Here is a 12,838-nt window from a genome sequence, read left to right on the forward strand (position 1 = left end):
CTTGATGCTGTGTCAGAATATCAGATCAAAGTGCCAAGTTTAGAGAATTAAAAAAAAAATATATATATATATGTAACAGTAAAGTCAGTTTGCATATAATTTGGCTTCTTTTTAATTTTTTTTTTTTTGGTGCCCATCCTAGAGGTGCAATATTGTTTTAAACAAGATGACTGGAAAAATAATAAAATTTTCCTATTTTTATGCCTATTTTTTTGTCAACTGACAAAGTATTTGCAGAGAAATTGGCAATGTTAAAGTTTACCACGGACACACAGTCACACACACACAGACACATAGAGAGAAAGAGAGAGACAACCGAACACCGGGTTAAAACATAGAATCACTTTATTTACACAAGTGAGTCAACAAACAAAAAAACGAAGGGAATTATTACGAAGAAACTGAAAAGATAACACAAACTAAAAACAACAAAATCTGACAGAAGAATTGATTGCGGTGTTACTCTGTTCTGAAAATAGTTAAGGACCAATTTCATGAGAACTCGAACAGTTTTCTAGTTCTTGGGGGTATGGTCAGTGGTATGATGCTGAGTTTTTGGCAAACAGCGGGTATATATAATGTTGTGTATCTTTTGGATGTCTGTATCTTTTGGATGTCTTTTGGATGTCTGTATCTTTTGGATGTCTGTATCTTTCCGATGTACGCCTTAGGCAACACGGCCGTGAAGTTTTTAGCCAGCGAAACTGAGACTAACCCCTGTCTTTTGCTCCATGCCTGTGCGTGCGTTTAGTGTGTGTGTGTGTGTGTGTGTGTGTGTGTGTGTTTGACAGACAATTAATACTAAATAAAGAGCAGATGCAACAAGTCTTTCAGTGAGACTGATGATGATGATGATCATAGAAATGGTCGAAGAAGGATTAAAAAAAAAAAGAAAAAAAAAAAGGCATCAAGGCACCACTCGTATCCAGTCAGACTGGTGTGTGTGTGTGTGTGTGTGTGTGTGTGTGTGTGTGTGTGTGTGTGCTTGCACCCCAGTGCGTGTGCGTCCATACGTGGAAATGCGCGCACTTGTATTATTCTATTTTATTTTTATTTTTTATTTTTTGTGTGCAAATTAAAACATTTTACAATCGATTAAGCATAATGGGACATTATGATGAAACAAACACTAAAAATAGATAAAGAATAAATAGATGATTAGACAGATAGATAAATAGACATATAAACTGGTTAGTAAAGAAACATATAAACAAACAAAAAGAAGCAAAGAAACAAAATGAATAGATAAATAAATAAATAAATAAATAAATAAATAAACATATTGATATTGACAGCGTTTAAAAAAGGGAAGAAACACATTCTCTTGCATATCTGCATGTTATATATAGCTTAGAAAATAATTTCAGTTGCATTTATAAGGCAAAATTCATGATACACCTTCACCATAATTATAACATACCATATTTGCTTCAGCAAAATCATCAGGGAGAACAGGTACCAGCACACATTCTCGTATTGAGAACAGGTATTTCAATAGTTTGAAAATGTTTTCGATAGCAAATACATTTTTCCCCAATTAAATACATTCAAAGGCCCCGCAATGTGTTTGTTTTTTCGTTGTTGTTTTTTTTCTTTCTTTTCTAGGAAGGGGGGTGGTTTCCCCTATCTCCTCATTCCCGGCGTCGTACAGCACGGATCTTGTAGGGCTCGGGCACGTGCGTTCCGCCCAGGTGTCCCACAAGGCTGGGCAGGGCCTCCGGTTCCGGTGGCAGGAACCGGAAGTGCTGAACGAGCGTGCTGAGGTACAGGAAGAGCTCCACCCGGGCCAGTGCCTCTCCCAGACACATCCGGCGTCCTGTGGCCGTCAGCCGTGCACAGGGTGAGCATGGTGATGATGATAATGATAGTGATGATAAAAAGAAGAAGAAGAAGAAGAAGATGATGAGGAGGAGGAGAAGGAGGAAGAGGAGGAGGAGGAGGAGAAGAAGAAGAAGAAGAAGAAGAAGAAGAAGAAGAAGAAGAAGAAGAAGAAGAAGAAGAAACGAAATGATGATAATGATAGTAATAGCAGTAATAATAATAATGATAATCATCATCATAATAATCATAATCATATTCAAAATCATTGTGATAAAAGGGGAAGACTGCAGGGGAGAGAGTGAGTGGGAGGGCTAGGCGGAGAAATCAAAAGTAGCTTCTGGGGCAAATAGCCTCCCTTGGTACATTACGTCCCTTGCGTATCCGGAAGTAGCGCCTTTTTTGAAACAGGTCCCACAATTCAAGGTACCAAGACAGAAAATTAACCAACCGCCGGCCCACCTGCCCGCTGCCCCCTTCCACCCCACCCAACCACACCCACACAACCACCCATACCCACCAACTCCGAAAGGAATGAACTCCTCAGGCCTGACCAGCTTCCCGTCGGCGTCGATGAACCTCTCCGGGCGGAAGCTGTACGGGTCGCCGCCCCAGACCTCCGGGTCATGGAGCGCCGTGTCCAGGAACGGCATGATGACGGCGCCACGGGGAATGACGTAGCCCCGGAAGCTGACGTCACAGGGCGTGGAGTGCCCGACGGCGAAGGGGGCGATGCTGGAAACCCGCAGGACCTCGTTGAGGGTGGCCTCCAGGTAGACCATCCGGGGCCTGTCGCGGATGGTGGGCGGGCGGTGGAGGCCGATGACCTCGCGGACCTCCTGGAAGCACCTGTCCTGCACGTGCTGGTGGTGCAGGAAGTAGAGGAGGGTCCAGCGGAGGGTCACCGACGTCGTCTCCGTCCCAGCGATGAACAGGTCGCCCACCGTCGTCAGCAGCTCCGGTTCTGCAACAACAACAATAAAATAAATAGATATATGAATAAATAAATAGATGAATAGATAAACGAATTAAAAAGAAAAAGAATAGATAGATAAGTGAATAAATAAATAAATGACTAACTAACTAACTAACCAACTAACTACTAACTAACTAACTAACTAACTAACAACAACAACAACAACAACAACAACAACAACAACAACAACAACAACAACAACAACAACAACAACAACAATAAGGATGATGATGATGATGATGATGATGATAACCCTACAACTAACGATGATGATGATGATGATGATGATGATAATAATAATAATAATTCAATTTACAAAGCGCCTTTCCACATAGAGCATGCTCACCGACGTTGTACAATGTAGACACCCATGTTTAAAACCACGAATTTAAACACTGAAGTGAAAAAAAACAAAAAAACTTTCATCCACAATCCTTTACAGTCAGCAATTTGCGGCTTCTACCAATTTAGTGTAAAAAAAAACAACAACAAAAAACAACCAAAAAAACAACCAAAAAAAACAAACCCCACAAAACCCCCCCCAAAACTCAAAAACCCAACAACATGAAATTGATAATGTTTTTGTTTCCTTTTGACCCAACAGATCTCTCTTACTAGCTTTCTGTGTCCTGCTCACAGAGGTATAGGTCAGCATCAGCGCGGCAGCGGTCAGTCACATGTACTGCGCTAAACGCTTTCCCGCTGGCGAGCTGAATTCCGCGCTTGTGTAATCTCCCTTACACACTCTAGTCTTTCTACTCTTTGTTAGGCCAGAAGTGTTATTAAAAATCAAACGCAAATTAATTATGTTCCCGCCCCCCAACAGTGGTAAACTTTACATCAGTGTGATCAGTGTAATTTGTTCAATTTTATCGGAAAAAGAACGGCTCTGTTGCTCACATCTGGACAATGCATACAACACAATACAATGCAGTATAATCCGATCTGACCTGACATTTAAAACGACTCGCTTTGACTAACTTCTTTCTTTCTTTCTTTTATATCTTCCTTATTTTATTTTATTTTTTTACAATAGTTCTGTTCAGTTACTCAAGGAGGCGTCACTGCGTTCGGACAAATCCATAATTATACGCTACACCACATCTGCCAAGCCAAGCAGATGCCTGACCAGCAGCGTAACCCCAATGCGTTTAGTCAGGCCTTGAGGAAAAAAAAAAAACATACCCAAAAAGGTAAGCAGATAGATAATGAAATAAAATACAACGCGAAAAAGACCCCCCACCCCCACCCCCCAAATAAATAAATAAGTGAATAAACAGATAAATAAATATAAGACAAGAGAGGCAAGGCCTTCAAGACTCACTTGTGACTGAGAGTAAAACACACAAGCTTTTTGTGTATTGAGTATAATTTCAAAATGTAATGTTTAAGATGAGAAAGATCAGTTTAAAGCAAATTAAGTCCCCTAGCATTAATTACAGAGTAATTTCCCTTCTTTACTATCTGCACCAAAACGTTTGCAAAATAAATAAAACTTCCATGCTTAGCAAAAGAAGTTCCTGTTTGAACAAAAAATGATAATAATGACTGCTCTTGTTGTTGGCTCAGAATATCAGATCAAAGTGCCAAGTTTAGAGAATACAAAAATATAAATATAACAGTAAATGCAGTTTGCATATAATTAGGCTTCATTATTTATTTTTTGTGCCCATCCCAGAGGTGCAATATTGTTTTAAACAAGATGACTGGAAAGAACTGAATTTCTCCTATGTTTATGCTTAATTTGGTGTCAACTGACAAAGTATTTGCAGAGAAAATGTCAATGTTAAAGTTTACCATGGACACACAGACACACACACACACAGACAACCGATCACCGGGTTAAAACATAGACTCACTTTGTTTACACAAGTGAGTCAAAAAGGCAGAAAAAGAAAATAATGAAAAAAAAAAAAAAAAAAAAAAAGAAAAGAAAAAAAAGAAAAAAAAAAGAAGAAAAAAGATTTACCACAGAGGCTGGTAAAAACTCCTTGCTTCTCTTTCCTCCTCATTTGCTGCAGGTAGCCATAGATGAAATCCCTGGCAGGTCCCTGCTGATGTTCATCATCATCACCATCACTATCACCATTCAATTCGTCCTTATCGTTGCCACTGTCGTCATCGTCGCCGCCCCCGGTCATAGTGGAAGGGCGCACGTGCTCGTCGATCAAAGGCTGAAAGAAGGTCTCCTCAATTGCCTTGACATTGGCCATGATCTGGCGGATGCCGAAGAGGTCTCCTGGCAGGTACTCCAGGAACGGTATGAAGTGGATGACGGCCGCGCCTGTGCATGGATGGATAGATGAAGAGAGAGAGAGAGAGAGAGAGAGAGAGAGAGAGAGAGAGAATCAGTATATCAAAATCACTATCATTATCTGCACTCTGCTTCTTGCTCTTCTTCTAGCTTACTTTTCTTTTTCAAAGTAGTTGCAGTAGCAGCAGCAGCAGCAGCAGCAGCAGCGGCAGAAGCAGAAGGTGTAGTAGTAGCAATAGAAGTGTGTGTGTGTGTGTGTGTGTGTGTGTGTATCGCTGTGTGTGTGTGTGTGTGTGTGTGTGTGTGTGACTGAGTGAGAGAGAGAGTGAGTATTAAATGATCATGACTTCTTGTTCTTCGTCTATTGATCATGATCATTATGATGATGATGATGATGATGTCTATTATCATTATTATTAGTAGTGGTAGTAGTAGTCGTGGTAGTAGTAGTAGCAGCAGCAGCAGTATTAATTTATCATCATCATCGTGCATATAATACAGGATTCATCTCACTTCCCAGGCGTTCGATGTTGTCCTCCACGTTCTCAATGTAGCGGATGAAGACGGGGTCGTCGTAGCGGAAGCGCCGCCCGAAGACGATGGAGCAGATGTTGTTGGACACACTGACCGTCGTCAGTCGGTGAAGGTCGGCTGGCTGACCCTGGTGATCCTCGACAGCGCGGATGTAGTGGCTGACCTCTTCTTGCACCTTGCTGGCCAGCAGGTTCTTGCCCATGCCCAGCTTGCGGAGGATCTCCAGCGACGCCTTCCGCTGCTCCTTCCACGTAGGGCCGTGCGACAGGATGATACCTGAGGATGAAGGTTGGAGGTTGAAGGTTACTCAAAGGTCCCGTAGCCCTTTTACATACGGCCATCGGGGCAGCGAATTCATATCCACTGTGCGACGGGCGCAATAGCCGAGTGGTTAAAGCGTTGCACTTTCGATCTGAGGGTCCCGGGTTCGAATCTCGGTAACGATGCCTAGTGGGTAAATGGTGGAGATTTTTCTGATTTCCCAGGTCAACATATATACAGACCTGAACCCAGCTGGTGTGTATACGCGTACGCAAGTAGAAGATCACACACGCTCGTTAAAAATCCTGTAATCCATGTCAATGTTCGGTGGGTTACGGAAACAAGAACATATCCAGCATGCACCCCCGTCCCTGAAAACGGAGCATGGCGGGGTAAAAAGTCATACACGTAAAAGCCGACTCGAGTGCATACGAGTAAACGTGGGAGCTGCAGCTCACGAACGAAGAAGTAGAAGGAGTTTCACTGTGTCGATCTAGGGCTCTCGTAAGGGTAAGGAAGGCAAGGCCCAGTTCTCTCCTTCCGCTGTTTTAACCCTTTCCAACTACCGAGTCTGGTTCCCAATCACACCTGGCTGGAGTGAGGAAATCGGAGTAAAGTACCTTTCTCCAAGAACACAACACCATGCCGAATCAAGGGTCTTGAACCCTCATCACTGGTGAACACTTAATCAGAAGTTCAACTGACGCCCGATTCTGTCATGGCGTCTCCAAGTTAGGAGGTTGGAGAAGAAGATAAATCCCAAGTAGGCCTACACCATTAATTTTGTTGCTTGACTGTCTGAGGGTTGAGCGGGGATCCGTTATCATTTCTGTCTGCAAATTAAGATAACAGCAGTTCGAGGATAACGGCACCACAACTGTCCAGTTGTCACTACTCAATAAAAGAACAAGGGTACAGATCTGGGCGCTAAGTCCTAGCCATTGGTAACATAGGTCGCTGAATGTATAACTATACATAATGATATGCCATTCTGTGGTGGGCAGCTTGTAATTTTTGACTCACTTGTGTAAACAAAGTGAGTCTATGTTTCAACCCGGTGTTCGGTTGTCTTTCTGTGTGTGTGTGTGTGTGTGTGTGTGTGTGTGTGTGTGTGTGTGTGTGTCCATGGTAAACTTTAACATTGACATTTTCTCAGCAAATACTTTGTCAGTTGACACCAAATTAGGCATAAAAATAGGAAAAATTCAGTTCTTTCCAGTCTTGTTTAAAACAATATTGCACCTCTGGGATGGGCACAATTTTTTTTTTTTAAAAAGAAGCCAAATTATATGCAAAATGTATTTACTGTTATTATTATTATTTTTTTATTCTCTAAACTTGGCACTTTGATCTGATATTCTGACACAACAAGAGCAGTCATTATTATCTTCTTTTTTTTCAAGCAGGAACTTCTTTTTAATTAATGCTAGGGGAATTAATTTGCTTTAAACTGATCTTTCTCATCTTAAACATTACATTTTGAAATTATACTCAATACATAAAAAGCTTGTGTGTTTTACTCTCAGTGTACAGGGCCTTCACTATGTTCATTCGCCCAAGTGGTCTTTTTCGGAAAATACTAAAATCAATACGACGAGTGGACTTTACAGATCTATTGGTTGAGCCCTGAAGGTCATGGGCAAAAATCAATTGCGTTCACATATTTATACACATTCAAAGCACGTGCTCATATTCTTCGCGAACGCGAACGACGCCATTTTGTTTGAAGTTGTTGACCTGCCCGTTCAATCCTATATTCAATGGACAATACACGATAACATGTGATGGAAAGTTGGAGAAGGAGACCATTAAATATTTATTCAGAGAAAGATTTGTGAACGCCTCATCACTTACTGGATTATGCCCCAAACTGCCATAAAAATATCCACAGAATCAGTCGGAATTCACAGTTAAAAATTGTAAACCATGCGAGTTAATACCATTGAATTGATCACGATGAAACGAAAAAAAATTCCAGTCTTGACTTTTCTCAAAATGAAGTCCTTTTCACTTCTTACGACGTTTAGAAGTACTTGTACTTGGCTCTACATGTTATTAGTTTAACAGAATACTCAATTTTCATATCAACCTTAAAACTATAAAATTAGAATGAACATAAAAGAGAAATTGAATCGACCGTGTCGTACTACATTCCCGGCGGGTGTAACTAAACTTGTACATCTATCTAGATCTAGAGAAAACAGCTAAATGTTGCAGTGTGATTGTGGCGATAGCCACGTCTCCTTTACCGCGGACTGAAAAAGAATTTATTATTGCCCTTAAAGACTTTTTGAATGCCCAAGATACACCAGAATAATATGATTTAAACAGCGTTCTCACTGTGAATACCACAATTGATTTATCGCCCTTTAAAAAAGTATGTTGAAATATTAAATTTTAGAACGTCAGTTAAGGAGGCCTGATAGTGTAATGGGTAAGACAGTTTCTTCTCACTCGAACACGCGGGGTTCGAATCTGGTTAGGACTTTTTTTTCTTTCTTTTTTTTTCAACCCGAAGCTTTATAATAACAAATACAGAACACATTTTAACGATTAGATTTTTTTTTTAAAGTGTATCACAAGTGAGTCTTGAAGGCCTTGCCTCTCTTGTTCAACTTAACTTACGTTTGTTTCCTTTCAAAGTGACCACCTTTATTCTGTTTGACTTACTTTTGCTTTCCATCGATCTAACATTTTCCCTTAAATGACATTTGTCTTTCTGTTTTCTAATAATTATCTAATAATTATAATAGTCTTTTGTAGGGGAATCATCCAAACGCCGACTGTCCTAAAGCCTTCTTGGCCGAGAGAGTGGGGATGTAACTTGGGCAAGACACTCTTCGCTATAATCAGATTCTAGCGCGGATAGTCAGGACAGCAGTTGCCTCCTCTGCCGTTCTGATGGTCGTAGTCGGGCACCACTTATTATCATAGAACATTTATTTCGTTTCATTTTTCTTTCAGTGTGACCCTTCTCTTTGCTGATTTCTTCAGTTTAACTGATTTTTTCAATACTTATTTTGTTTTACTGACTTTGTGATGTGTATGTGTGTGTGTGTGTGTTTGTGTGTGGGTGTGTGTGCGTGTTCGTGTGCATGTGTGGTGTGTGCGTTCGCACGTGTGTGTATGTCAGTGTGCGTGTGTGTGTGTGTGTGTGTGTGTGTGTGTGTGTGTGTGTGTGTGTGTGTGTGTGCATGCATGCACGCGGGTGTGTATGTCAGTGGGTGAATGTGTGTGTGTGTGTGTGCACGCGCGCGTGTGTGTGTGTGTGCGTGTCCGTGTGCATGTGTGGTTTGTGCATGAGTGCGCGCGCACGTGTGTATGTCTGTGTGTGTGTGTGTGTGTGTGTGTGTGTGTGTGTGTGTGTGTGCATGTGTGTGCGCCGGTGTGTATGTCAGTGTGTGTGTGTTTGTGTGTGTGTGTGTGTGCATGCGTGCGTGTTCATGCGTGGGTGTGCGCATGCTTGTGCGTGAGCGCCTGCGTGTGCATGCCTGCATGTGTTTGTGTGGTGCTTTTCCTCGTTCAAAAGCGACCTTTACCTCTGCCTTTGCAGATCCGGTCGGTGATAGGCGTTTGCGGGCGGTGCGAGAAGACGTCGGCGTGCTTGACGAAGGCCTCCCGGATGGCAGGGAACCCGCACAGGATGACCACCTGCCGGCTCCCGAAGAGCACGCTGAACACGTCCCCGTAGCGCTCGCGCCACTGGTGCAGCTTCGCCCGGGGGTCTTTCCCCAGGAGGTGCAGGTGTCCCAGCACGGGCAGGGCAAACCCAGGGCCCGGGGGAAGCCTGGTGGTGGCGGGACGTGGATGGTTGGTGAGGTGCAGCCACAGCCATAGCAAGGACAGCCCCACCACCACTGCAGTCAGCAGCAGGGTCACGGAGAGGCCGAGGATGTCCTCCACCATAGTGATGAGGGATGTCGTCGTCGACGACGTCATGGTGAGGGGGACCTGAGGTGAGGAGGTGAGTCCTGTTTTTATTTTAATTATTTCTAAAAAAAAAATAAAAAAAAAAAATTTTCTTTTGTGGCTGATTTGTTTGAAAAAAAAAATGCATGGATCGTTTGATACGAGTTTGCAGACAGAATGACAATGATAACACCAGAAGTTACATCTATCTATCTATCTAAATGCTGGTGTTCACTGAGGAAATAGCCGCCACCACATGGCAGAGAAATCTGTTGTGACAAAATGTAATATAATGTGATGTCATGTGATGTAATGCAATGCAATGTAACACATTACATTACATTAAAATACAATACAATACAATACAACACAAGTATTGAGAAAAACCACAGCCCCTCCACTTTCGAAGAGGGGTTGAGATTGCTTTTTGGTAAAACAAAAAAAAGATAATAGAATCAGGCATCCCAAAACATAACTTCATGTGCCTGTATCAGGTTCGAATCACACATTCACCAGGGTATTTACAAACCCCTATCCCTGCGGAGGTATGAAAGGGGTAAGAACACGCGCGTGCGCACACACACACGCGCGCACACACACGCTCGCACACACACACACGTACACACACACACACACACACATTGAGCAAGGGTACAGGCACAGGAACTTTGGCACTTCCCACGACCTGAGAAACCAATTATATCCATTTACGAAATGCTCTATCATGGCCTTTTGTATACCCCACCCCAACCTAACTCTAGGCTCTCACGCCTTTCTGTTCCTATAGCTCTCTCTAACACACACACACACACACGCACACACAGAACAAACTTCACCGCTGTCAGCGAATGGGATAAGTGGCTGTGCACTTGTGTTTATGAAGCCTCGTTTTCAGTCTGTCCTATTTCTTTCGCTGACTTCTCCCCACTAAAATTGGCAAACGAGCAACACTCGAATGCGACGAAGCAACTTGTTATTTCATCGTTTATTATTTATCTGGTTATTTATCATTGTTTATGTGCTTACTTTTTTTTTTTTTTTTTTTTATCATACTGCGTGAAAAAAGACTGTCATTAGCATGCATGGTTGAATGTGCGGCATGGATTTGTCACACAAGTGGGAGACACCGCAGTGGGAGTCAGGTGCATCAGTACTTGTCTTATTCGTACGTCACGGAAAGTTGCACTTTTCTTCGGGCGTCTTTCACATTGCACTGAAGTACACTTGTACGCTTGTCTGACCTATTCATACGTATTATATACACTCATACAAAGTACTATTCATACCTCCCCTTCCCTTTTTTTTCCGTTTGATAACAACTGATTATGTAGTCAGAAAAGAGGCTAAACTAAAGAACGAATTCACACACACAGGGACACACACACACACACACACACACACACACACACACAAAGAAAGAATTCACACACACACACACACATACACACACACAAAGGGATTCACACACACACACCCCACTGAATTAAAACACTCACGTGTGTCACTTCAACACCAACGCGGAAAGAGAAAAGTAACAGTGCAGCTCGATCTCAACTCAACCCACACACACCGATACTGACCTAGTCGAGCTGAACTCAGCAAGTAAACGCCAGCCCCCCAAAAGCAGATAGCTGCATGGACTGACTCGAATGGTTGACGAAACACAGCTGGCTTGTGTCATGAGATTCACCTCACAAAACACAACTGTGAAATACTGAAATGAAATGATGTATTGCGTAATCCTAACTCACTCGGGACATAGACACTAGAATTCCCGAGATACTAGTGTCTTTACTCGGGATGAGTTTTCTCCCTTGCTTTTCCCCACAGACGGCCCATTTGTAAGGGTTTGGAAAAAAAATTACAAAAAATACAAAATACAAAGTAAGAAAATGAAAATTTCAGAACTGGTTTATTACGTGTTAAGCTATTACACACACACACACACACACACACATATATATATATATATATATATATATATATATATAAATCAAATTTCTCATCTTATTTTTACAGTTTTGCCATATGTAGAAAATAATGCCAAATTTTCACCCCGAATCACCATACCCATGCTCGCTTTCTGCATTTAATTTACTTTCTTCTTCGTTATCATCCACCTCTTCAATGTCCGACCCTTCAGTTTGTAGCATTTCAAGTACTTCGGCAACACTAAAACATTGCCGTCGCTGCCTTGTTCGCTCCACATTTGAGAAGAGCCCCCTTTCCAAACAGGCTGGCACGCGAGCAGACGACCGGTCAGTGACTTTGTGAGCGGGTGTGCGAGAGGGGCCACACATGGCAGGTGACCAATCATACCATTCGGTTGTAGAGTGACCCAGAATATCGCAATCACAAAAGCATGTGTACAGCGCGTGATGGATTTTTATTTCTTGAAAATGCTATTCCATTCCGTCGTCTGAAACAAAATACATTTTATGTAGGAATGCTCATGCATGCATTCCTTCGTCCGGACAGAGTTAACGCACGCTGCACTTAGAAAAAAAAAGTTTCCTTGAGCAACTTCGAAATGACAGTCCAGCTTGTGGCGAAGTGGTTAGCGCCGTGGACTGGACTCAGTGACGGCTGGGAGTGTGTGTGTGTGTGTTTGTGTGTGTGTCGTGGAGCTGCGATATGTAGCCCAGAAATGAGTGTGTGCAGGAAGGTGGTGTGTGTGTGTGTGTGTGTGTGTGTTGGTGCTCATGTACGTTTATGTGTATTTGATTGTGCTTTCATATAATTTATGTGAAACTGCATGTTTGTTGCATATTATCTGTTATGCATGTGTGTGTGTGTGTGTGTGTGTGCGTGTGTGTGTGTGAACGTGTGTCTGCTTGTTTTACATTTATTTGCTTATTCATCATCATTGTTGTCTTGTGTGTTATTTATTTATTATCATTATTATTATTTTTTTCTCAAGGTCTGACTAAGCGCGTTGGGCTACGCTGCTGGTCAGGCATCTGTTCGGCAGATGTGGTGTAGCATATATGGATTTGACCGAACGCAGTGACCCCTCCTTGAGCTACTGATACTGATAATGATACTGGGAGGGCGCGGGTTTGATTCCCAATGGATGTGTTGGTTTT

The 12,838-nt window shown here is 42.3% G+C and overlaps 1 protein-coding gene across 2 annotated transcripts; it reads right to left on the minus strand.

The window, feature by feature from the left end:
• Positions 1 to 335: 335 nt before the first annotated feature.
• LOC143294962 (cytochrome P450 2B4-like) lies at positions 336 to 11,507 on the minus strand. Of its 2 annotated transcripts, none has more exons than XM_076606483.1 (6): positions 11,333 to 11,507; positions 9,383 to 9,794; positions 5,562 to 5,858; positions 4,764 to 5,078; positions 2,339 to 2,782; positions 336 to 1,816 (listed from the first exon to the last, which is right to left on the minus strand). In XM_076606483.1, exons 2-6 carry the CDS (start codon positions 9,780 to 9,782, stop codon positions 1,632 to 1,634), a joined length of 1,641 nt encoding a protein of 546 aa, XP_076462598.1. In that variant the 5' UTR covers positions 9,783 to 9,794; positions 11,333 to 11,507; the 3' UTR covers positions 336 to 1,631. The 2 variants fall into 2 exon arrangements, with proteins under 2 accessions (XP_076462598.1, XP_076462599.1); XM_076606484.1 differs by having other exon boundaries at positions 11,249 to 11,507.
• Between the last annotated feature and the right edge of the window lie 1,331 nt (positions 11,508 to 12,838).

The sequence above is a fragment of the Babylonia areolata genome, chromosome 20 (assembly GCF_041734735.1).
Source record: "Babylonia areolata isolate BAREFJ2019XMU chromosome 20, ASM4173473v1, whole genome shotgun sequence".
NCBI classification, from domain to species: domain Eukaryota; kingdom Metazoa; phylum Mollusca; class Gastropoda; order Neogastropoda; family Buccinidae; genus Babylonia; species Babylonia areolata.

Excerpts from the sequence above, each read along its gene's own strand:
- LOC143294962 (XM_076606483.1), bottom strand. The coding sequence starts at position 9,782 with ATGACGTCGTCGACGACGACATCCCTCATCACTATGGTGGAGGACATC. Across the intron at positions 5,859-9,382 it reads CCGGATCTGCAAAGGCAGAG|GTATCATCCTGTCGCACGGC; the intron begins GTAAAGGTCGCT and ends CTTCATCCTCAG. Across the intron at positions 1,817-2,338 it reads GTTCATTCCTTTCGGAGTTG|GACGCCGGATGTGTCTGGGA; the intron begins GTGGGTATGGGT and ends TGACGGCCACAG.